General features: G+C 52.3%; 1 protein-coding gene across 1 annotated transcript in view; it reads right to left on the reverse strand.

Moving 5' to 3' along the window:
* Positions 1–284: 284 nt before the first annotated feature.
* Positions 285–26,380, reverse strand: part of CCND2 (cyclin D2) — a 29,621-nt gene continuing 3,525 nt past the window's right edge. The window contains exons 3-5 of the mRNA XM_065942634.1: positions 24,661–24,820; positions 15,183–15,331; positions 285–5,667 (exon numbers count right to left, since the gene is read on the reverse strand). Coding sequence (XP_065798706.1) covers positions 5,518–5,667; positions 15,183–15,331; positions 24,661–24,820 — 459 coding nt within the window. The 3' untranslated portion in view covers positions 285–5,517. The remainder of the gene's footprint in view (positions 5,668–15,182; positions 15,332–24,660; positions 24,821–26,380) is intronic.

The raw sequence follows: 26,380 nt of genomic DNA on the forward strand, positions 1-26,380 counted from the left end.
TCTGAGGTCAGTTATGATAGCAGTGACTGACACGCCTCTTGAAAGTGGTCTGAGGCTCGGGTTTTTTACAAGAGGGTTGCCTGGGTGATCCTTGTTGTTGTTGTTGTTTTTAAATAAAGGCCATCGATGGCTTGCACCCAAGTGACACATTTAAATGACCCTTCAGGTTAGGATCCACATTTTACCCCAACACCAACTATGGCCAACAGAGTTCTGACCCAAGAGGGCTGTGCTCCACACTGAGGACTGCTGGTCTAAAAAAATAAGTCAAAGAGCCAGAGACCTTAGGTCAAAGTGAGTTTATTGTCCAAATAGCATAATCTAATTGCATCCAGAACCATATTCAAATCCATCTTTAAGCTAGTCAGAAAAACAGGTTATTATTTTTAAAAATCACTTAACACTGAAAAGATAGGACCTCAGAAAAGGCAGCTTGACTATACCACGTCACCATCATAGCCAATACAACATTTTTTTTCCCATACTTCCTAAAAACCTTCCGTGTATACTGGTCATGCTACTTTAGCACTTGCTCGCACGCCGACCAAATAAACACCCACACCTCTTATAGAGTACATGGTGAGAGATTAACATTGACTCGATATGGCATCACACTCGTTTAAAGCAAAAAAAAAAAAGAAATATAATAATAATAAAAGAAAGTCGAGGACGAGAAACTGTAACTGAGAGAGAGAGATCTGAGGTACATGGTACAAGGGTAATGAACATAATGGAAAAAATCCAATGGCCCCGTGACACGCTGGGGATTTCAGAGGTGGTGAGCAGTAAGAAACAGAACCAACTTAAAAAAAAAAGAAAGGAAAGGCATCTGTGAAAATACACTGGCTACTGTAATAGCTACAGTCAGTAAGGCACTTTTCTTCCCCCCAAAGTAGGCTGCAGGCAAAGGAAAAAATGCGACAGCAAGAGCGCGCGTGTACACGTCTGCCGAAGGCTTCCGGAAACCTAAGCCAAGAAACGGGTCTGAGGGTCCAGGCGAGGCTAGAAGCAGAGACACCGGGATGCAGAACAGTGGTTCTGGAGGAAAGAGACTGTTCCGGGTTGCTTATTAGAATCCAGAACCAGGAAAAGCCGGATGGGATGAAGAAGCCATGAACATCCTAATGAATTTCCCGCCTTGTTTCACACCAACGGGTGACGGAAACCACGCCGAGCCCACAGCGGAGGAGCCTGCGTTCGTTCTAAAGCTACAGGGCGCATGTTGGGTAAGGGACTTCACCGTCTCAGCACTGATTTCCCTTTTAAAGCTATTCTTGGGGTTGGACTGTCTCAAAGATAAACACGGAGGAACCCTTTTGGCTTAGAAGCCAGCTGGCTTACTCAAGATTTCCTGCCCATTCTTATCTCCCATTCCCACTCTACCAATAATTCTCTCTTCTTGAACTAGAAAAATCAGTATATTTACATGATATAAGGTGCACGTCTGTTTCTTCTCCCAGCCCTGTCCCCCCCGTGGCCCATGGGGAGAACAGTCTGCTGCCCTCTTTGAGAAAAAGTCATCCAGTCCTGCCGCCACCCTCATCCGGCAGTCCCAGGTCTCCTGGGACCCTCAGGGGTGGGTGGCAGCCTCCTCGGAAGGGAAGACCCCGATGCCCGCAGCCAAGGGCCGCCCCTCCCGAGTCACACATGCCCGACTCCAGTGAGGACAGGAGGCAGGATGGGGCCTCTGAACAGCCCACCGTCCAAGGGGGACCTGGCTGGGGAACAGTGGCTGCTCAGTGGGGTGGGGACAGTTCCAGAGGACAGCCTCCGTGGACAAAAGCCCCTTCTCTCAGTCTGGAAGTGGGGGGTGCAGTCTGCTGAGGCACCCATCCCCTGCCCCCACCTGCAGGCTTCTCGGCTGCGATGAACAACCGACATGGAACTGACTTATGTTCAGCATATATTTTTGGCATACGAGGATTTTCACCCCCTAGGATTTGGCCAAAATAGGGGAAGGAACAAAATTTGGCCGGCGAGGGGAACAATCAGTCCCCACTGATGGAGAAAAAACAAACAACCAAAAAAAGAAGAAGAAAAAAAACATAAAGAGAACAAAGTGAAGGAGAGATACGACGACAAGGTAGGAAAAATCCAGAATAGGTTGGAACCTCCTTCATGGGAGGAAAGAGAAAAAAAAGAAAAAAAAAAAGAAATGCACCTGAACTCCTCTGGGACAGAAACTCCTACCGAGAAAACCAAGATCCAAGATCCGAGGAGAGTGCACAGGACAGTTCAACAATGCCCGGGGCCCGTCTTTTGTGTAAGGAAGGAGCAGACAGGAAAGCAGAAGCTACCTAGCACCCTTCCCACCTGCAACCCTACGCCTCCCATCACGCTAGGCACAAGGCGGAAAAGGAGAAAAAGCTAGAAGGTCCCAGGAACCCTTAGGGCTCCAGGGAAAGTGGAGAGTGAGAGGCCGCAGGGGGATCTGCTGGCCTGTCTCGTCCCTTATTCCTCTCACTCGCTGCTCCCGTTTGAGCTGAGCAGCTGGTCACTGTTAGAGGGATCTGTACCTCCCTTTCTCTTTAGGTCCCAAGAGTCTCAAGAACTCTAGGGCCCATGCTTGTCTCCACCACACAGACCACCCCCCAACCCCGGTTTGCCCAGAAGAGCAGCCTACGCAGGATGGCCTCTTGATAAAACACAGGCCGCTCAACCTTTCTCCTCCAAACCTCAGAATTCACCGCCCACTGGCCCACCAGGAATCCTGAGCATCTCAGGATCACGTAACTCACCGAGTCCTGAAACCCTTCTAACCCACGTCAACGGAGCCTGACTCACCTGGGATTCCATCTCTGGACAGAAGCAGCCTGCCCACCTGCCTTCAACCACCGATCCGATACTCACCCCGACCCGTTTTCCCGATCATGCCAATTCAGCACACGATTTAAAACCTGAAAACCATTCAATGCCACTCAGCGAGGACCACGCCCTTGCCCCAGCATTTTGCCTGTCACAGGCCAGACAGGTGGGAGCAGTTCCCATGGCAACCCTGCCTGCCGCAGGTTCAGACCTAGGAAACCCTCTGAGATCGTCCTGAAGGGGGAAGGGGCCGGGGTGGGGGGAGTGGCTGCCAGCATCCAGGAGAGAGAAACTTGCGAGAGAGAGAAACATGCCGAAAGAAGGGAAACCTCCCAGGTGAAAGAACTGGAAGCAGGTGTGCTTTAGAAAGGCCCGCCCGATGAGGCTCTCTGAACAAACAGCCTGCTGGAATTGTCTGGTACCCAAGTGCAGATGCTGCGTGCCCAGCACACTGCATCCCTCAGCGCTGTGTGTCGGCCTCGCGGGGGAGGGGAAATCCCTTGGTCCAATTGCATTTTTTCCATCATGATGAGGATACCGGAGTCAGAATGGAAGCCTGATGACCTTCACCGCTGAGGAGGTCTCTGGGCGTGAGACCCTTACCTTCCATCGGGGAGAGGCTGTGGCCCCCTCCCCCCCTCCGCCTTCCCTAACTGATGGGCTCCCAAGCAGAAACTGTACGGTTGTGAGGTATTAATGGAAACAAAAATGTGAACCATTTTCTTTCGTAGCTATTGATTTTGTCCAGTAAACCTGAGGTAAAGAATACTCTGTCTTTGAAGGATGTGATCAGAGAGGGAAAAAAAAAAAACCCATGAATATGCAACCAGAAGAAAACACACGATGTATGGAAGAGGGCTTTTCCAGTACGAAGAACTCCTATCTCAACCAACTACTTCAGGACTTGGAAGTTTAAGCAGTAAAATAATATATTATAAAAATGTTTATATAATAGCAGCACACTCGGTGAAACATTACAGCTAGGTACTGTTAATGTGGATAACGATGAATGATCTTAGCTTCTTAGCAGCGCAAAAAAAAAAAAAATAATAAAAAACTGAACATAATAAAATGAAAAATAAGAGACCCTTAGATTTTTCTCCATCTTAAACCCTCCATACTATGAAACAAGGCAAAATCTGCGTATAAAATAATTCTTCAGAGTAGCCTTGTTCTGATCTTATTTTTTTTTTACTTAAAAAGGCAAATATTTTAATAGCTTCATTACCTGTCAATTATAATTGTGCAAAAAAAAAAAAAAGTTGGTGCATCAACCTCTCTGCTAACTGAATGCCTCTAAGACGTGGAGAGGAAAAAAAGAAGTTCAAGTACGCTGAATGCAACTTTGCAATGAAATCAACGACAAAAGAAACAAAACGGAAATGGGAACAAAATGCCACACGGATGACCCGCTGTCTGTCTTTGCACCAGCAATCATGCTTCTTTCCATGTCCAAAGGGGAAGTATAGAGGTGGGAATTAAGATCCTTGTGTGCCATCAAAATGGTTACAGATCTCTGCTTTTAGGAATGTTGTCATAGGGATTTCAGCGGAAGGGGATGTGTCTTGAGTCCCTGGAGGGGAACCCAGAGAGTGTTGGATACAGGACAGCAACCTGACCGGAAGGTGGGGGGCAAGAGGGGAGGGGACACAGGAGGAGGAAGGAGGCCTCTAGTCTGTATGATTTGCATAAACCAATCCATCTACCCCCTCGGGAACAATTTTTCAAAGTGCTTTTCGAATGGAATGGTTTATACCAACGCTCACCTGTGGACCGGACATGCCAATCAGCACCAAAAAAAATTAGTTTTTTTTTTTCCTAATGAGGGATGCCAAGGTCACATTACTCTCTTGAACACCTCAGGAGAAAAAAAAAAGTTCCAGATCCCACCCTGGGGCTCCATCTGCCTCCATTTCACGGAGTTTGTGGGATGGCCCATAGCTAGATTGCCCCTTTAAGATAAAAATGGGGTGGTATCTGCAACGAACCAAGTTTGGAAGAAGAAGCAAGGTATCGAAAAACATGAGAAACCCAGGATCCAATCACCTGTGTCCAACGGGCAAAACAGAACATCTCTTTTAGGTAGCAGCTACTGCAGACAGCAAGACTTGTCACTAGAGACCCAGCATCGGTCCTGACTTAGCAATAAACAGTTGGTTGGGAGTCGGGCGCTTCTCCATCCAAAATGGTTCGATTGCGCTGAGATTATTCATCACTCCCTCCCCATCCTGTCCCTCCTTTATTTCTAATTCCTTCTCAAGTTCATTGCTTCGCAATCCAATCCTGCCATACATGGCATCCGCAGTTCTTCCAAATTATCCTAACAGGGGTACATACGTGCTAGTTCATAACATGGAAAAAAAAAAAAGTCTCTAACTTGTTCCCATAGTGCAGGCGTATATTTTTCTCTAGCTACTCTGCAGGTTTTCCTGTAAGCATGTTACTATGACTTTTAACATCAAACAGTAACTGTTGGCATATATAAGGGATTCCCTTCTGTTGTACTTCAAATAGGCACCAAATGCTTGTAATGATTTCGTTTTTATAGGACCTTTATCTCTCACTTCTAAAAGATCTTTCAATAGAATCTAGGTGGGGGCAGAATTTTTTTTTTTTAAAGTTTCATCCTAAAACGTAAGAGAGCCAAATACAACCAGAGAGAAGGAGAGAGCAGATTGGACGCACCCCTCCCATTTGGCCCGCCCCACATCCTCACAGGTCGATATCCCGAACATCCGTAGGGGTGCTGGCTTGGTCCAGCTCATCCTCCGACTTGGATCCATCGCCCTGGTCCTGACGGTACTGCTGCAGGCTATTCAGCAGCACCACCTCAATCTGCTCCTGGCAGGCTTTGAGGCAATCCTAGAAGGGAGAAGCAAGGAGACCAGAGCCGTTAGCAAGGGTAACAGGACACAGAGCAATCAACAAAGAGAACACACACGATTCAAGCCCGCCCATCTCCACACTCCAGTAGGTGGTGGTGGTTTAGTCACTAAGTCGTTTCTGACTCTTGCGACCCCCTGGACTCCAGCCTGCCAGGCCCCTCTGTCCATGCGATTTCCCAGGCAAGAATACTGGAGTGGGCTGCCATGTCCTTCTCCACTTCCAGTAGAAAGAAAGTCAACATGTACAAGAGGTGCGTCCTCCTGGTGGCCAGGGAACCACTCCAAGTGGGCTACATAGGCCGGCAGCATCCGCATCACCTGGGAGCTAGTTAGAAACGCAATTCTCAGCTCTCTCCGAACCAGCCGCATCTCAGAATCTGCGTTTTAGCAGAAGCCCAGGCAGCGCTGGTCAAGGCGAGGGGCCATTTACAGCCATGTAGCACCTGGTAACTCAAGGACCAGCGAGATGCCTCCTGCTTAGGGACACTGCGTGGTGAGAAGGGGAAGGTGCAAAGGGGAAGGTGAGCCCTCCAGACAGTGTGACAACGCTAGACCACCCGAGGGACAGGCAGATATAAGCGAAAGGACTAAACTATTCTGAGCCGCATAGCCACTGCAGCAATGCTCATAAACAAGCCAATTTGTCTGTCCGCTTATTTACCATTCCCTTAACTCTCAAAAAATACAACACACAGTGTTTACCAAGTTCTGGACACTTGAGCCGTCTAATTCGGGAGAAAGCGAAAAGAAAAAGCTGCAGCACTGCTTTGAGATTAGTCTATATTTGGTAGGGAAGATTCAGGGTATGTCAGCCCCAGGCAGGAGCTCCTCTAAACTGGGTGACATTGACACGGCAGTAATTAACGGGTGTCATCAGGGTGGGACGGTGGTTGGCGCTAGCAACCGGGGTGTGAGCTGAAGTAACTGTTCGTAGCAGATACTGGGTAGGCCAAAAGGTTCATTCGGCTTTTCCCGTAAAATGTTAAGGAAAAATCTGAATGGACTTTTCGACCAACTCAGCACCTCCCGACCTCTCTACTCATCAAGCTTGGTTTCCTGGCACTCTTGTAAACGTATGGAAAATATGTGAACTCCACTCTGCCTGGGTCTTTCCACAGTTTCATGTATGTTCCCCCTGTGTTTGGTCCACCATGCAATTTTCACTGCCCAGAGGTTGCAGTCTGCCAAGCACACAGGCATTATCTCTATTTTCCAAAGATCTAAAATAATGTTGGAGCTCCTAGGAAAGTTTCCATGCCCCCATATTTTCCTTTTGTATCTCTCAGCCACCGTACACTGTTAAACCACAGCTTTTTAGGAAAATTAACATTTGGAGCGACAGCAGACCCAGCGCTGAGAGCAGATATGAAATACCACTCAGAATGAGTGAAGAGGGACAGAGGAGGTGGCATCTGCTGTTCCCATGGCCAGACTTGTGGGCACCGCTGAGTTATTCTCCTTCTCTGTCCTTGGTTTCCTCATTTGTAAAGTAAGGCTCGGGAGATGCTCACAGAGGGAGGATCAATGGAGATATCTAGATGAAGCTCTAATCATTCGTTACAAAGAGGAAGTCTTGGAATCTGAAAGAATTTCTGAGGTTTCTCTGAAATGAGGTACGAGTGAGCATTTGCTCACGACAGGTGACGGGGGCAGTGGGACAGGCACTGGGGATGGAACGTCCAGCAGGGAGGCTGACTCTTTGCAACCCCATGGACTGCAGCACGCCAGGTTTCCCCATCCTTCACTATCTCCTGGAGTCTGCTCAAAGTCATGTCCATTGAGTCAGTGATGCCATCCAACCATCTCATCCTCTGTCGCCCTCTCCTCCTCCTGCCCTCAGTCTTTCCCAGCATCAGGGTCTTTTCCAGTGAGTTCACTCTTCGCATCAGGTTAACAAGGCAAAGACTGACGACAGTCAAAACTGCTCTGGCTGGTCCCCTAAGAAGATCCCCGCCAACCGTCGACTTTCCTTCCTCTGTGATTCTGCTTCTGCATCAACACAACTGCCACCCAGCAACATGATGAACCCAGGATGCCACAATAATTTCTGCATTAGCCACACCAGCAGCTGAGACAGGCGGTCCTCTGAACAGGGGGATGGGGCTCCAGAGAGCTAAGCAGCTTGGTAGGGGGCCAAGGACAGTCTCCCTGGGGGTCACCCAGGTGCCTGCTCTTCCTGGTATTCAGGTTTCCCTCCCAGCAGCCTGAGACCCTAAAGGAACAGTTCTGAGAAAGTCCTTCGGGGCGGGGCTGGTACACCAGGCAGTCACTTCTACGGGACTTCGAGATAACACAGGCATCGAACGTCATATTTATGTAACTTGCAGCCCCAAACCGTTTTCTTGAATAAAATGAAGAAAGATTTCACACAAAACACAGACTCTCCTTCCTCCAGTCAATGTAACCATTTTTGACAGTGGCCAGCTCTTCCTCTTTGATACGTCTTACTTCAAGAGAAAAGGAAGGACCATAGCAGTTGTCCCAGCAATGAGGATGGAGCAGGAAGCGAAGGCTCTCAGGGGTCAATTGTGTCCCCCATTCCTAGGAAGCACTCTGACCCTCCTCTGGTTCCACTGCTGACAGCATCCGAGTTTCAACTGTGGGACCTGTCGCTCTTGGCTAGATGAAAACCTACCAGAGGGCAAGAGCTCATTTTGCATAAAGGATGCCGATGTTCTCTGACAGTGGCATGAAGGTAAGAAATCAGCCTCCCTCTTCCTGGAGAACGGAGTTCATGCCCTGCACTTCTTTCCTATAGATTTTTCTGGCCATGCAGCATGTGGGATCTTAAGTTACCAGACCAGGGATAGAACCTGTGCTCTCTGCAGTGGAAGTGCAGAGTCTTAACCACTGGACCTCCAGGGAATTCCCCACTCCCTGCATTTTAACACCTTCCTTCAGCATGGCAGGAGCCCTTCCCCTTGGTGGACTTCCTAAGACTGTGAGAATTTCCTGTGAGCTGCTGGCAAGTGAAGCTGGGAGGGCGGGTGGGCTGGTACCCCCACCTGCAGCAGACCTGAACCCCCACCCAGTCCCCCCAGCCCCATCCTGCCCAAGGGGCTCTCAATCTCCCCAGCGGGGACCAGGGTGGAGGGTGTGACCCAGAGGGAGGAGGCCAAGCCTGTGGATGGAGACAGACAAACAGACCGGGGACAAGCTGCGGAGCCTGAAGGGAACAAGAGGCAAAGCTGGAGGAGAGTGACGGCAGGGTTTTCCTGGGCCGGGTTCTTGGGGGTGATACACATAGATCCTTACAGAATCTGAGGACTAGGGGCTCCAGGGGGACTGTAACAGCCAGCAGCCCTCGCTTCCCAGCTTAGAGAACCGAACTGGAGCTGGCTCGTCCCCCAGGCACATGTAGTCAGAAGTTAAACCCGGCCTTCAGAGGGCAAGCTTCCTATTCCAGAACTCTCTTCCCACTGCACCTCTCTGCTCCTTCCAGGTTCCAAGGAAAGACAGACCAGAGAATCTCCAGGAAAGGCAGACACAGCCCAAGAGCGGCCTGGAAAACCCCCACGACAGGGCCTCAGATGAAAAGACGCCCCGGGGCCCTCTGCTCCTCAGCAGCCTCCAAAAGCACCAGCCATTGTGTCGAGATGCCCCAAATTAAGCTGATTAGAAGGAGGGCCATAATGCTCGTCTGTCAGCCTGGACAGGTGGCACTCCCCAGCGCTGGGGGTCGGGCAGGCCTCCAGCCCCACGAGGCTGGGCCCCCTCCCCCTGCCTGCCCCGGCCCGGAGCCCTGACAGCCGCGTTTGTGATGCCGGGCGCCGTCCCCCGGGCCCCGACTTCCTCCGCTTGCTGGCTCCAGCCCCGCGCCCTGCACCCTCCTCGGCCTCGGTGAATGGGCTGCGGAACTGTTACCATCGGCCCCCAGTGTCGCTGCATCAGGGCATTGTCACCACACACGCACTGCACTCAACGGGGGGACAAAGGGCTGAATGAGCCCCAGACCCGCGGCCAACTCAGGCACAGACAACTTAGGAAACTATCTCATTCTTCCTTTCTTCGCAGCCTGTTGGGCTTATTTCCTTGAATACCAAATGAGGCCCGCAGTGAAAATCAGGCAGGCGCGCGGGGAAGCGTCAGCTCCAACTCTGCTTCCTCTGCCGCCCCGCCCCCGGCTTCCCTTCCTCCAGCCACTCTTCGGGAGGCCCCTGACCACACAGACCCGGTCTCGTCCACGAAAGGCAAGTCTCGGGAACACAGAGGTCTCCGGGGAAGGTGTGCTCGCGAAGGCTCCGGGGACCAAGATGACGTCAGTTGCGTCCAACTCTGTGCGACCCCACGGGCTGTAGTCCGCCAGGCCCCTCTGTCCATGGAATTTTCCAGGCAAGAATACTGGAGTGGGCAGTCATTTCCTCCTCCAGGAGAATCTTCCCGACCCAGGGATCAAACCCACATCTCCTGCGCCGACTGCACTGGCAGTGGGATTCTTTAACACGGAGCCTCCTGGGAAGCCCAGTCTTAATCGCATCTCCCCTGGCACTGCAGGTTGTTTTGCAATAGCTCACAGACAATAGGATGCTAATATGCCAGGATAACCCTAGGGGGAGGGATGTCCTGGAACTTCTCTGGGAGCTATTTGAGACTGAGACAGAGGGGCTTCCCTGGTGGTCCAGTGGAACCAGAACTTTGAGATTGAGACTTTGAGTCTCAACTGATTGGCACTTTGCCTTCCAATTCAGGGAACCTGGGTTCGATCCCTAGTTCAGGAACTAAGATCCCACATGCCTCACAGCCAAAAAAGCGAAACATAAAACAGAAGCAATGTTGTGACAAACTCAATAAAGACTTTAAAACTGGTCCACATTAAAAAAGAAAATCTTAAAAAAAGAATGCAACAGACTTTTGGTATCATCTAGGTAGAACAGGGTATTGACTTGAGTCCATACCTGTTCTGTTAACTATCTTCCAATAACTTCACATTTTCAAGGCCTGTGAACCCCATTCTACTCGCTCATTAGGGATTTAGGAAACTGGTGTCACGTGACAGTGAAGTGACTCGCTCTAAGAGAAAGCCAGGTAAAACTCGGGGGACCCTGACATGCTAAGTCCTCTTTCACTTTCCAAGAGACCTGGGGAGACCAGAGCCGGGGAAACACACTCAACATCCACCTGCCAGCTCTTTGTCCCCTTTCCCTTCCTCCCCCCACCCCAGCATCATTCCCCGATGATTCTGCCAGGGGATACGGAGAGAAAGGACTGAGTCAAAGTTGGGTCTCATTCAAGAGTCTATAGACAAGTGAACAAGGAGATAAAGGCGGGCGCCAAGTGGAGCAGGATGCCGAGGGGACGGAAGAGGAACCCCGATTCTGCCAGGGAAGTGGCCCAGTCGGTTCTCCCTTCGCTAGCAGACCCCTGGCAACGGAAGCCCCGGTGGACGGTCCCCCAAAGCCAGCATGGCCTCTCTGGCTGGTGTCTGTTTTTAGCAACCCTCATGAGTGGAAGGAAAGACTACTTAAAATACACCACCCTCTGAGACTTCTATTCCCTGTAAAACTGTCAGCCTTCTCACTCAGCTTTCTCTTTGGCATGAAGCGTTCCGGTTTATTTTGGCAACCAGAGTGAGCAACAGAACACGGCTTTCTACAGCCGTGTGCGTCCCTCCTATCAAAGCTCACTGCCGCCGGCCAAGGAGCCAGAGAGGTGGGTCTGGCTGTCCTGGGGTAGGGGAGTCGAGGGGACCCTCTTTCCGCAGCCGGATCTGTGACAACCTACGGAGAGAGGACACCAGCAGCTGGTCCGGGATCTCCGGGTGCACAAGGCTGACACACAGCTGCGGGGACCCTGGAGTCAGAGGCCAACGCACCCCGATTTCCTAGCTGTCTGAGCATCAGGGCCCGTGGGGCACATGGTGGTCAGAGCGCCTGGCTTCCCCGCGGGAGGACTCAATGCAAACCCCTGGGGCCTTCAATGTGGTCCGAGGGTCTACATCTACAGCCACAACTTTTTGTGAAGGCAAAACATTGGCTTGGCCAAAAATTTCACTCAGGTTTGTCCATATGCTCTTACAGAAAACCCTGAATGACCTTTTTTGGCCAACCCCATATACACCACCTAACACTGACCATCTTCAACTCTTTTAAATGCAGTGTGTTAGCTTTAAGTTCCTTCACTGTGTTGTGTGACCATCACCCTCTCCAGATCTTTACATCAACAACCACTCTCCCCCTTCCCCCACCCTCTGGTCCCTGGGAACCTCTATCCCACGTTCTGTCCTTATGGATTCAACTACTCTAGGTAAGTGGAATCACATTTGGTCTTTTGGTATCTGGCTTGTTTCGCTTAACAGGTCCAAGGCACACCCACATTGTAGCATACATCGGAATTTCATTTCTTTTTAAGGGTGAACAATAGACCATGGCATGTACAGACCATATTTTCTTTCTCCATCCAAAGGACATTTTCTATCATCAAGTGATGAAACTTGATGCTTTTCCCTGAGTTTCACATTAGGCCCGGAGAGTCCTGTACGCAGGCTGATTTCCTACTACGCCTCTAGTTCCTCACACTGGCTTAGCGTCCACTCATTTGCTCTTCATCTGCTGGGAGTTTAGGCATTTTACTGTTGATTCTCCACACACTCGCTGAGTTCCTTGAACACAGGAAGCTCATCTTTCATTTTCCACGTGTCACCCACCCCCGGGCTTCTCCCACGCTTGCCTCGGGTCTGGTGCCTCGCTCATTCGTGTTGCCTTGCTCACAAGGTGACAGCCTGCCCCCAGGGCTCTCCAGACTATGACTCACAAGATGAAACAAACAGCATTGTAAAAAAAAAAAAAAAAAAGTTAAAACCCAGAGCTGATGATCTCAGTCTGCAACCTGGGATCTGAGCGGGAGCCCTGAAAGCTGCAATCTGAAGTCTCACCCGTAGGGTGCAGGCACCACCTGGGACCTTTTCCCAACTGGGGCTCCGGACTGCAGTCGTTCGGGACTTCCCAGTGCTGTTCAAAGAGTCTGGATGTGGGTATCAGCCCAATTAGAGGATGCATTTGCTGTTACTTCTCCCTGCTGTTTCTATTTCTTTTAACGACTGTACACTGAAATTCCCTAGACAGGGAAATGGCAACCCACCCTAGTATTCTTGCCTGGAGAATTCCATGGACAGAGGAGCCTGGTGGGCTACAGTCCACGGGGTCGCCAAGAGTGGAACACAACTGAGCAACTAACATTTGAACACTTAATACTGAAATTAAGTCAAATAATTCTCCATTAAATATTGTTTTAAACAAGAGCCCTCCAGAGAGTCCAGACTGATGGGAGAGAGGACTCGGTGCCCAAGGACACACACACACACAACAGCTGAGCCACAGAGGACAGACACGCCCTGGGAGAGCGGGAGCCAGGCCTGCAGATCCGAGGGGAAGCTGGAAATGCCTGAGGTCTCCATCTGTTCTCTGAAAACTTGGTCCACGCGTGCTCAGGATTTCACATCAAAATGTTACACTCCCAGGCCCACCGGTGAGACTGAAGCATGTGTGTGTGCCATCTCCATCAATAGCTGCGATTTTTAGAAGCTGCAATTTTTAGAAAAATTCTGTACTCAATTGACCTAGTCTGAATGGCCGAGTGAAATAGTGTCTGAAAGAGGCCAGCAGCGTCTCCAGCATGAAGTGACAGACTGGTTCGCGGGCGTGAAAAGCCAGGCACAGCCCACGAGCTCCGGTGATACCCTGGGAACAACCTCTGTCCATCTGAAGCCACTAAGGGGTGACAGAGAGATGCGGAGAAGGTTGGAGACCCCGTGGGGCCATCAGACCGTGAGGACATGTCTGTAAATATCCGAAGGAGGTTACAATGCCTGAAGCGGGGGTCAAAACTCTTGTCACTGACATGTTTTGTCTCTGGGGGTCGAGGAGGGGCTGGTCTGATGCTGGTTAGGAATCCTTTAAGCAAGGCAGCCTCAAGAGGAGACGTTCAGAAAAGGAATGAAGCATATCATTTCTATAAATCCTAATAAATTCTGTCCAAGATTTTCCTCTAGAGGATTTGAAACGCATTCTGCCTGGGAGGGTCTTTTCGATCTACACCTGGGAAACCATGCTTCAAAAGCTTGTTTGCCATTTTCTCCTCCAGGGGATTTTCCTGACCCAGGGACCGAATCTGCATCTCCTGCGTTGCAGGTGGATTCTTTTACCCACTTTGGCAGAAACCACAATTCGGTAAAACAACTATCCTTCAATTAAAAAATAAACAAAATTAAAAAACAAAAAAACAAAAAACCTCTGGAGGCAGCATCTGAAAAGCAAGTCCAGGAGAACCCCTCTCTGTGCCATTTCCGTGAGATGGTAATAAAGATTGGGGCAAAATCTGCAGAGGGGGTGCGGGGGAAAGCAAGAGAACTTCAGCCTTTGCCGAGCTGACATTTACCCCTTCTGCCCAGCATTGCCAGAGGAGGCACCGGCCTCAGACTGGTAAACCACATTCTCCCTTGTAACTCAATATATTACCCCAGCAGGGCACTCAGAATCCCCCTGACCATCCAGAGGGGGTCATCACGAAGTCCCTTGCATTCTTGAGCTTCTCCATGGTAACTCGAGAGGGCCTCGGAGCTGACACCCCTCTCCCGGGTTGCTTTAAGCCAAAGGCCTTTTTCAAACAAAAAGATCCCAGGAGCTGCAGCAGGCAGGAATGCAGGGTTCCCAGGCCCGGGCGTCAGAGCCTGTGGGTTCCAGTCCCGGGCCGGTGACCCTGACCTCTCCATCTCTCTGACCTCGTAGAATCGCCCTGGCCTGGACCTTCTAAGGACCGTCATTTCCAACCAGCTGAATCAGAGCCTCTCTGGACCCTGGCTTCTCCCCCAAACCTCTCTTTCTTCTAAAGAGCTTCAAATTCTGGCATCCAGAGTTACAGCCTCTGAACTGTCCACGGGGCACCCAGAATGGAAAAATCTATAGCTAATAATAGTTCCTTGCGTTTGCATGGCACTTAACTCTTTTTAAAGTGCTTTTTAATCCATCATCACAATGAACTAAAGGGAAATGAGAGGCAGGCGCGAGGGCTTGAGGTCAGTGGAGGCGGACACCTCCTCACGGGAGTGGGGGGGGCCCTCCACTCCCACGCCCTGTGGTGCAGGGGGGCCCCCCGCTCCGGCCCTGCCTGCCAGCCTCAGCGTGTGTGAGCAGGCGAGAAGGCTCCACGCTGGAGGAGAGGCAGGCTGGGGATTGTACATAAATGGAAACAAGCAACAAATCAGACCCGCGGGGAAGCCTGGGCCATACAGGAAAGCAGTCAGCGGCCTCCCTCCCGCCTCGGATCTGCCTGCTGAGTTCTCCCCTCTATCTTGAGGGCACACGGGCTACTGAAACCTGAAGAGGCAGCCTTACCTGCTGAATTCTGTACGATGTCGGAGGCCACGGTCTCGGCAAAGAGAAGCCAGCTGCCACAGAGAAGCTTTGACACATCACCAATCCCACCAACTGTCTCTTTCCCCAAGCGGACGGACGAGACGCCTGGTCTCGGCCAGGAGGAGGGAGAGGGGCCACCTACCACGTCGGTGTTGGTGATCTTTGCCAGGAGATCCACCAGGGCGTCTCCGGTGAGCGAGCTCACGTCCTCATCCTGCTGAAGCCCACAGATCGCGGCCCCCACGCTTCCAGTTGCAATCATCGACGGCGGGTACATGGCGAACTTGAAGTCTGTGGGGACGAGAGGCAGGAAGGTCACGACGGGGTGGAGACAGGTGCTTCTCCGCTCGGAAGACGGATAGCAGAAGTGCCACCTGGTCCCACGGAGGCGTTAGAACCCATGTGATTCACCACCCAAAAAGTGGAAGGTTGGGGTGGGGGCTGCTGCGGAGGGAGGACATGCGTCCCAATTCAAATCCCAGCACAGGGGACTTTCCTGGTGGTCCAGTGGCTAAGACTCTGCACTCCCAATGTTGGGTTCGATCCCTGGTCGGGGAACTAGACTGCACCTTACCGCAACTGAGAGTTCACATGCCACAATGAATACCAAGTGCAGCTAAATAAATATTTTTTTAAAAAAACCAAAAACAAAAAACCCCAACCTGAGCGCTGGGTTGAGCCCACAGAAACAGTTTAACCTATGGCTTCTCCCTCTTGCTAGCATATCAACATTTTCCATGGAGGCACTTTTATCGCTGACTCCAAGGGCTACATCGAGTGAGGGGCGTCCTTAGGAACCGTGCTGGGTGGCTCAACGAGGCACACGCTCCCCACCCCTCCTGGCCGAACTCCATGAACGCGGCAGGCCTGGCTGGCTGTCTTTCTCCCTGGCCTTCTTGTCTCAGTCCGGGCACCGCCTCCACCTCTTGAGGGATGTATATGACAACATTCCACCCAAAGCCTGCTGCGCGGTGACTTGTGCGGGGCCTCCTCTGTGCCCTGGATGGTGACGAAGCCAGCCTCCCTCCCTCTTCTCTGCTGTAGGTCTCTTCACATGGGGTCACGGCAGTGTTTCTCTGCCCAAAAACCTTGTTAGCTCCCCCCACTCCGCCAGACATTCACAATTGCAGAGGCGGCAGCCAGCCTGTGGCCCTGGGCCCACAGGGGCTTGGGGTGGGAGCAGCTGGCAGGGGAAGGCGGGGCAGGAGGAGACCCCGCCTCCTGGCCCCCTCCCCCAGTGCCCAAGCCTCAGCCCAGAAGCACAGGCCACACACTGCCTATCTCTGCATCCCACTACCTGCACACCCAACCCCTACTTCTAGCAAATTGACCAACTTCTAGAAGCCAGCGGGTACGGGTGGAAGGTCCAGGGGGTGCCCAGAGGACTGTACCTCCCTTGTTTGGGGGGAAAATGCTGAGAGACACGGTCCCCCTGCCCACCCCACCATCCCCTGACCCCCGACGGCTGCACCCATGAAGCAAGGGAAGCCAGGTAGGCTCCGCTGAGTCGCCGGACTCTGAGCAGCTGGCCACTCTCCTCTGGGTTAATCCAGTGGAGGCAACATGAGCTCTGCAAAGCCAGGTTCAGCCCCCTGGGGGTCCTGGACCAGTCATGCCCTCCCTCCCGACCTGAAGTTAGTTTTTCTAACTTCTCTTGCAACTCAGTACCCATCACCAAGTTCACTTGTGGGTCGTGACCTGCATGTTCTGTTGTTGCTGTTGTGCTGAACAAAATAAAAGTATCAAGAAGGAGGGCATGTGGTGGAGAGTCAACACTGTCTGCAGAAACTCTTGTATCGATTTGAGGTACACTGATGAGGCATCCCAAGTGGTGTTATAAAAATGTATTTCTTCCCTTATGGTTTAGGTCAAAAAGCTGAAAGGCAGTAGGCTGGCTCATCTCCCAGGGTCCCCTCCAGGTCTAACTGACTTTTATTTAAAAAAAGAAAAAAATTAGAAGGTAACTGCTTTACAGTGTTAAGTTTCTGCTGTACAATGTAGCAAATCAGCTATGTACATACATGGATCCCCTCTCCATGTATATATGGAGAGCCTCCCTCCCACCCACTCGCATCCCACCCGTCTAGGTCACCACAGAGCAGACACCCTGGCTTCTCCCAGGCAGCGAAGTCACAAGACATGTCTCTCCATCGGGCAGTTCTGCATGGCCTCAGGGGCTGCCCCAAGACTACACCCAGAGACACTCCCCTCTCTGCTGATAGAGGAAACAGCAGAGAGGAAAATACCTAATAAAACACCTGGTCTCATCTTTGTCCTAGCTACTGTTCGCTAACCTCCACATTCAACTGTGGAAAGTTCCACCCAGCCCATTCAGCCATTTCTGGAAACCTTAAACTTTCAGCTATGGAACTGGATGAAGAAATAGTCACAATACCTACCTGGGTGAGGAGGGGGGCAAAAAAAAAACTATATGAGTGTGTGCTATGATCAAGATTGCAATCACCCATAAATATATAAATAGGCATAAACGTACATGCATATAGAGGAACTAGAAGATACAAAGATACATGTAAACTTCCCCACCACTGAGTGGGGAAAACTTATTTTAGCAAAAATTAAATATCACGTAACAATCTCCCCTGAATCTCTAAGTCGCTTGCTCAGAAATGCTGACACGTTGTATTCTCGTGCTGAAGGCACGATCAGGGGTGAGCGTCTCCCTCCACCCTCAGCTCTCCACCTGGAAACATACGGTGTGTGTCACTTCCTGAACAACCCGACCCTCGGCAGAGAGAGAGGTAGTTAGCTGGGCAGTTAGCTGGGCAGGGACCCATTCGGATCATGTTCCCCCGCGCTCCAGGCACCATGGATGGTCCCCTGCCCACCAAATATAGGACATAAAAATACAACACAGGGTGGTTCATTCTAAAGATACATCTCTAAGAAGGGAGATGCCCCCTCATGGATAGGAGCATCCACGTGGAGCCACGCAGGCCTCTCCTAGTTGGTGGGAAGGGTTTGGGCCACGCAGCTCGAAGCACTGGAAGATGAAGGCCATGGAGACTGGTAGCCCACTGCCCACCAGCTGCTTGAGGGTCTCCCGGGTCAGTCACCCGACCTCTCTGAGCCTCTGTTTTCTCACCTGCAAATGAGGGTAATAATTATACCCACCTCCCAGGGTAGTTCTGAGGATTCAACCAAGAGAGCAATGCCCTGCTCACAGTAAACAGTTCACATCATCCGTCACCACCATCACCCCCCATTATTCCTAACACTGGGACTTGCTGCGGGATGGGGGCGGGCAGTACGTTTTCGGCCACACCTCATGGTTTGTGGGATCTTAGTTCCCCTACCAGGGCTCGAACCTGTAACCCCTTGCGTTGTGGAAACACTTAATCTTAACCATTGGACCACCAGGGAAGGCCCGGGGGTGGGCAGTTCTGACAGTCAGAGATTCTGTTCAGCATCTGCAGTGATTCAGGGGAAGGTGCATGGGGAGCCCAGAGAGAATGACGGATCTGCTCTGGGCCTGGAGGCTCCTTCCCGGGTGTGTGTGTGTGTGTGCGCGCGCGTGTGTGTGTGACAGGAACACGGCCTCATGAAGTCCCCGCCACCTTCTGCTGCTCCGTCAGGGACAGGAGAAGCTGAGGTCCCATGGGGACGTGGGGGTAGGGGAGACAGAAAGACGACATAAGTATACAGGCAATCAAAGGGAAGCTGGATGGACCGTATTCATTCCTGCAACAGTAGGGGCAGCCAGAGCCAAGGAGCAGGCCCACACACCCGCAGCCGCGACCAGACCCCCGCCCTCCCGGTGAGGTGGGGCAGGCAAACGGCACATCTCCACCGACCAGCCCTGAAGGCGTTCCTGCAGTTTGCTGACTTGGCCGAGTATTAGCAAAAATAAGGTAAAATTCACCTGTTTCAGGACACTGGCTTTTACCGGTGAATCGGTGAAATCTCCAGAGGTTAAGCGGCTTTGTCTAGTGTCTGCTGCTGGGTTTGCAGGCGCCTGGACTTGGCACCCAGACTCCTCGGAAAGTGAAGAGAGCCTTCCCCCCCAACCTCTAGCCCCCCTAAGAACTCAGGGTCGTCTGTCCCATCAGAAGCGGAAGAAATGCCTACAGGAGGGAGTCTAGGCTTTGACGTCCAACAGACGGGAACCCGTTCCATCCTCAGCCGCCCCCGCCACACCCCCACCCAACCCTGCTCTTGCTCTGGGACCCTGCAGAGATTCTTCCCACGTCTTTCAAGGACCTCTGGGAGGCCCCTTAACCCAGGCAAGGGCAAGAGAAGTGCTCCACGTTCATCAACTCAGGAAGACGTCACTGGAGGAAGCGTTCTGAGCTAAGCAGGTTTGCAGCCACAGATTACAGGACCCTGGCGGGTCGCGTTATCCCAGTTGTTTTGACTACGACGGCGGAGGCCTTGACCGGGTAAGCGTGACTGCCGTGCTTCTGTTCACCACTGGGGGGCGAGAGAGGCTCTCTCTGAGGTGTCAACCAGAGACGCCCTCCTCCATCTCTCCCGCAACCTGGCGTCAGTCCGGTGGGGGTTTCAAAGGCCAGGATGAGGGTGCTCAGTGGCCTCCGAATGACGGCATCGGCGGCCCCCAGCGCCGGTTCAGCCCACCCCGTCCTTGTGGGGGCCTCGATGCCAGTTTATCTCCAGCGGCCTGGCTGGGAGCAGGTGGCGGGAGGAGGACCCTCAGCCTGCTCCTCACAGCAAGATGGGAGGTGAGACGGCCTTGCCAGGTTGCCTGTCCCCACTAGGGAAGAAGGGGGACTCGGGGCCAACGGGCCACTCCCCCTGGCTCCTGCGACCCTGGCTCCTAGAGGGCGGACAGCGGGTTTCCATGCTTCTTCCACTTTCCAACCACCCAGGCAAACCTCCTTTTCTGGCTCAGGCGCCAAGTGGTAGATCCTCTCTGGGCCATCACTGTGTGTGTGTGTGTGTGTCTGTGTGTCTGTGTCTGTGTCCGATCACTGTGTGTGTGTGTGTGTGTGTGTGTCTGATCACTGTGTGTGTGTGTGTGTCTGTGTCGGATCACTGTGTGTGTGTTTGTGTCTGATCACTGTGTGTGTCTGATCACTCTGTGTGTGTGTTTGTGTGTGTCTGTGTGTGTGTGTCTGTGTCCGATCACTGTGTGTGTGTGTGTGTGATCACTGTGTGTGCTTGTGTGTGTCTGTGTCCAATCACTATGTGTGTGTGTGTGTTTGTGTCCGATCACTCTGTGTGTGTGTGTGTGTGTGTGTGTCTGTGTGTCTGTGTCTGTGTCCGATCACTGTGTGTGTGTGTGTGTGTGTCTGATCACTGTGTGTGTGTGTGTCTGTGTCGGATCACTGTGTGTGTGTTTGTGTCTGATCACTGTGTGTGTCTGATCACTCTGTGTGTGTGTTTGTGTGTGTCTCTGTGTGTGTGTCTGTGTCCGATCACTGTGTGTGTGTGTGTGATCACTGTGTGTGCTTGTGTGTGTCTGTGTCCAATCACTATGTGTGTGTGTGTGTGTTTGTGTCCGATCACTCTGTGTGTGTGTGTGTGTGTGTGTGTGTCTGTGTGTCTGTGTCCGATCACTGTGTGTGTGTTTGTGTCCGATCACTGTGTGTGTGTGTGTGTGTGTCTGATCACTGTGTGTGTGTGTGTCTGATCACTGTGTGTGTTTGTGTGTGTCTGTGTCCAATCACTATGTGTGTGTGTGTGTGTTTGTGTCCGATCACTCTGTGTGTGTGTGTGTGTGTGTGTGTGTCTGTGTGTCTGTGTCCGATCACTGTGTGTGTGTCTGTGTCCGATCACTGTGTGTGTTTGTGTCCAATCACTGTGTGTGTGTGTTTGTGTCCGATCACTGTGTGCGTGTGTGTGTGTGTGTGTGTCTGATCACTCTGTGTGTGTGTGCCTGTGTCTGATCACTGTGTGTGTTTGTGTGTGTCTGTGTCCGATCACTGTGTGTGTGTGTGTCTGTGTCCGATCACTGTGTGTGTTTGTGTGTGTCTGTGTCCAATCACTGTGTGTGTGTGTTTGTGTCCGATCACTGTGTGTGTGTGTGTCTGATCACTGTGTGTGTGTGTCTGTGTCCGATCACTGTGTGTGTGTGTGTCTGTGTCTGATCACTGTGTGTGTTTGTGTGTGTGTGTCCGATCATTATGTGTGTGTGTGTGTGTGTGTGCGCGCGCGCCCGTGCGCATGGTTGTGTCTGATTCTTTGCAACCCCACAGACCGTAGCCCGCCGGGCTCCTCTGTCCATGGGTAGAAACCAACGCAACACAGTAAAGCAACTCAATTCAAAACGAATGACAAAAGAATACTGGAGTGGGCTGCCTCCATTTCCTTCTCCGGGGGATCTTCCCCACCAAGGGATTGAACCCACATCTCTTGCCTCATGCCTACACTAGCAGGCAGGTTCTTTACCACTGGGGCCACCTGGGCCATCACTCTCTGGCTGCAACCTGGGGATGAACTTCACAAGAACACCTGGAGGCAAAGCCAAGGACGGCTGGGAGCACGGGGCGTGATACCATCACCGGGGCCCAGGCCGGGAAGTCTGGGGGGGGATATACTCATGTGCAGGATAGCTGAGGGCAGCACCTTGGGGTGGGGGGCACCTAGGCAAAAAGAGGAGAGGCCGGGCGCCAGGGGTAGGGAGGCTAATCACCTCCTCTCCCCACCCCCCCACGCCAAGTTCAACCTCAATGCCATTGGCTCTTCTAGACTAACTGGAATCATCTGTTGAGCATGATATCATGCGTCAAGAATCTCCCCACGCCAGCGTGCGATCCTGAGTCACTCCAGTGGTCTCTGTCCCCCTTGGCAGACCTGGGGGGCTCTGCCATCAGGACCCGCCTGCCGCCTGGCAGCTAAAGCTCCACAGGAGCCGTAGCGGCTCCCCCTCGCCCCGTGGCCCCCTGGCCCCCGCCGACCAGGACCAGCCGGAGGGAGTCTCCACCCCACTGGCCATTCGGGGTTGAGCAGGGGAGGTAAGGGGCACTCTCCGTCTCGCCATGTTATGCCTCGAGCCCCAGAAAGAAGACCGACACCTCCTACTCGTCCGGCCTCCAGCCTCTTCCCCTTTCACACACAGGCACTCTCTGCAGGCAGCGGGACCAAGGCCAGCTCTTTCACAAGCAGCTTCCCCCCTCGACTGGCCACCGCGCCCCGGGGTCGCTACCGCACCCCTGGCTGCCAGAGCTCAGAGACAGAACCGGCGGGATCCATGTAGGGTGGGAGTGGGGAAACAGGACCCGAGCCCCTGGGACTTCCCACCTGCTACCTGTCCCAGACACACACGCAGGGTGTGGCATCTCATCTAACTGAGATGAAAAGCAGCTAAGAAAAGCAGCCCCTGGGCTATCCATCAGGTCAACGGCCTTAAAGCCCCAGCCAGCAGGATGCCATGTGACATAGCCTTGCAGACACATTCAAGGGCAGATGGGGGAAAGAAAAGCCTCCGGAGATAGGCTCCTTCCTTTAGGAGACACAGGAGACCTGTGCTCTGAGCAGACCACACCTGGGGCTTACTGAGTACCTGGCTAGAAGTCTCTTTTCTCCTATCCTTCCCCACCCCCTGCCCCACACTTGCAAGGCAGTCTTCCCAACTTCCTCCTCCTCCCCTCAGACCTCTGTCCTCAGTCCCTGAATCCCAGGCTCCCTACTCTGGCCCCAAACTTGGCAGCTGCCCCAAGGATCTGGCCAAGAAGGCCCGGAGTGGGGGATGGGATCCCCAATTTTAGAGAATGGGCCTTTAGAGAATGTGGGGACCTGCTCTAGGCCTGGGTGACTCCACCCACCCTCCTATCCAAGTTGGAGATCATCGAGGAGCGGGCAGACGGACCCCTAAAGGTACATCAGTTAAGAGACAAGGTCAAATCAGAGCTCCGGCCATCAACAGCTGGGCAATGCGGGAGCGCAGGGTCAGGGGTCAGCTGTCCGAGAGAGAAAAGGACTGGCTGACCCCCCTCCCCCAGTGAATAACGACCACGGAGAGGGGGGACAGGCGGGGCCTGGGAGACAAAGTGACAAGTCAATGAGGGGCTGACCTCGAGGGCCCAGGCCAGACAGCAGAAAGGGAAGCAGCTAAGAATGGCCACAGCCTGCAAGGCAGCAGAGATCAACGGCTAAGAGTGGCCCCCGGGGCCGCAGGAAGGGCACACACTGCATCTGGGAAGCCCAGGGAGGGGAAGCTTGCCCTGGGATCCATGGTGGGGGGGCTGAACCCTGCATCTGAGCCAGCGAAGGCCGAGCGTGGCGTCCTGCTGGACTCAGACGGCGCAGCAGGGTCAGCGTGAAAGTCACTGTATCCGCCTTAGCTGGAAGAGTCAGCCTCGGAGTCATGTTCAGTTAGTACTAGGGCCCATCGCCTACACCTTGCCTGGTTGACAAAGGGCCTCCTCACCCATCATCTCTTCTGATGTCCGTTTTCCTAACCACCCTGAAAGGGTTGTAGGAATGTCACGTGTGTTTTGCAGATGAAGAAGCTAAGGTTCAGACAAAACTTCAGAGCGCTCAGAGGTCACCCAGTGATATGTAGCAAAGCCCGACCTTTTGACTTCGAACAAGGCATGGACGCTATTGCAAACAATGTGTTCATCTCCTTGGACTCCAATATAATATGTAACAAGATTCTGAAAGAACTCAATCCCCAGGCCCACCTTTGCAATGCCAGTGCAGACTCCCGGCAACCTTGAACTCAGCCCTCTCCCCCACCTCCCAGCGGGGGAGCGGGGGGGGGAGCAGGGGGCGGAAAAAGATCTGCCCAAACAAGTTCTTTCCCTGACACTTCTGCTTGTGAAAATATGAACTCCTGACGCTCCACCCTAGATGATTGCGGGTCGGGAGTTTCTCCCACAGGCACTACAGTTGGGGGGCGGGGGGGGGAGGGGAGGAATGTAGAAACTGGCCAAGGTTCAGTGTGATGAGACTGTATCAAATCACTGCCTTTAGTGTATTAGTTAATGGCACAGGGGCCAACAAGATTACATATCAATTGTGGGATCAACAGGGTAGGTGTAGCGCTTTTTAACATGAAAAGGCCATTGCAATGTTACAGGTTGCAATCAAAACCTCAACACGTGGAGGGAGGGTAGCAGAGCCCAGGCTTAGGAAGTGACTCCCGGCTGCAAAGTCCACAGGTCCAACCCCACCCTGCCAGAGGGAGCAGTCGGAGGCAGTCAATGCCTTGCCAGAGAAATCCTGGGGCCTCTTCCCTTCCCACGTAACAGGGCAGGCGGTATTTATCTTGACAGGGTTCCTTAACCTGTATTTGCCTCCACCCCCCCAAATTTCCTCTTGGGCTTATCTCCAAGCCATCCTTTCCCCTCCAAAGATGAAAGATTTAAACACGACCAGAGAGCATATAATAATCTTCAAAAGAGCAGTTTAGACACCATAAAGAATATTTTAACAGGCACTATTTTTTTTTTCTTCTCCTTACCACACCTGTCCTCGTAAACCATTTATGAGTTTGGCAGAGAGAGAAAATATACCAGCTGAGATAAAAGACGGAAAAAACTGCCCAGGAAGGAAACCTTGGACTCTATAGAGACTACTTGGGACCCCTCCTGTACATGCTCAGAAGTTAGGGCTGTGGTCTACCTCCCCTCGCAGCCCCCCAAAGCCCTCCTCAGCACCCAGCCACCCCGCCTCCCTGGGGCTCCGGCAGTTCCTACCAGTGGCGCACAGAGCGATGAAGGTCTGAGCGTGCTTGCGAATCAGCGACAGCTTCTCGCTGGGCTGGGGCAGCTTTCGAAGGATGTGTTCGATGAAGTCATGGGGGGTGACAGCCGCCAGGTTCCATTTCAACTTGCCCAGCACCACCAGCTCCCACTCCTGGGGAGGGAGGGAGGCGGAGAAGAGTATAAAACCCACACAGGCTGACCCAGTGTCCCGGATGGGAGGCTTGGGATCTAGACCAGTTGTTCAAGGATGTTCATAAGGACGAGGCTAGACTGGAAGGCGGGTCCATTTATCAGAGTGGCCCTAAAGCTTTGAAGTGGGTGATGGCTCTGAAGGCTTCAAACGTCAGGCTCCCCGGAAACCAATGAGCGCCCAGGTGGCCACTGGCTCGATGGTCCTTTCTGCTGTTTCTTCAGCCTCTTCAGCTGCACACCCCCCCTTCCCCACCCAACCCTGACTTCCAGACGATGCTGTCGCCCGCCCACCCAGAAGGTTGAATCCACAATAAAATACCACCAAGGTCGTGGTGGCCCTTTGGTAGGAATTTATCGTATATATCAGTGACTGGATTAATGTCTTTTTTTCCTCCTCCTGGAAAAAAGATGTACACAGAATGAAGCTCAAATTTAGGTTTCTTGGCCCAAATCCTTGGCAACCAATTACCTTGCCTGCTGTTGGTGCCAAAAAGTGCCATTTTCCTCTCTGCTGCTAAGACTTCCCACTGCACACACAATGCAGAAGACCTCAGGAAATGACAGCCAGACACAGCGCACCCTTCCACATAGAGGTTTTCGCAAGTTTTTGTTACCATGACTGAAGGACCGGAGGGTCACTGGCCACCCCGTTTTGCGGCTGGAGGGGATTCAGGGGAGGATGAAAGTGTTTGTTCAAGGTCATAGAGAAGCACGCAGCCCAGATGCTGGCACAAGGCAACCCCGTGTCTGTGGGCCTCTCACCAGCATCCCACCTACTGAAAAAAACCTTGTTTCTTTCCCTCATTGAGATACTTCAGGGGGAATTGTGTTCAAGGGAAACAAGCCAAAAAGAAGGCCTTAAAAATATGTGCTGAGGGAAAACAGGCCTGTCGATCGATCATCATAAGAATGAGCGGTTAAGAGCAGCCTGCCAGTGCAGCTCGCTCCCACAATCACCCGAGGAAACAAGGAAACGGACTCTTTTCCCCCCAGCCACCGGAGCCCCATTCTACCCACTTGCCACCCACCAGCTGTGTGGTCTCGGCCAATGCCCTCCCCTTCCCTGGTCTTAGCTTCCTCGTTGGTAAAATAGGAGGACCCCTCTAGATCTCAACTTCTGGGATAAAGAGACTAGGAAAAGGCAGATGCGTCTGCAGAAATATAAATTAGCTTGGCAGACCCTCCAAAAAATTGGGGCGCTCTCAAAAGATCTGAGCTCCCCCCATCATGACGAAACAGTGAAGCAAAAGGAAGATAATTTTTCCTCGTCTCCCTTGGGGGGAAAAACAATAACGGGATCTTAATTCTACCCATTTGTTTGTCTTTGCTGGCTTTAATGTTGGCCTTCGCTTTTTTCTGGAGGTTGGGGGTAAACACACAGATAGCCTCCTAAACAACCAGGGTCTTTCCAAGACGGCTTGAAATTCCAGCTCTCCTTCTCACGGGAGAATGTGAGTATAAACCACTCGACTTGTACCATTATTAAAGGAAGCAGATCTCCCAGAAGAAAGCACCTTTC

The sequence above is a fragment of the Muntiacus reevesi genome, chromosome 1, assembly GCF_963930625.1.
Source record: "Muntiacus reevesi chromosome 1, mMunRee1.1, whole genome shotgun sequence".
Taxonomy (NCBI): Eukaryota; Metazoa; Chordata; class Mammalia; order Artiodactyla; family Cervidae; genus Muntiacus; species Muntiacus reevesi.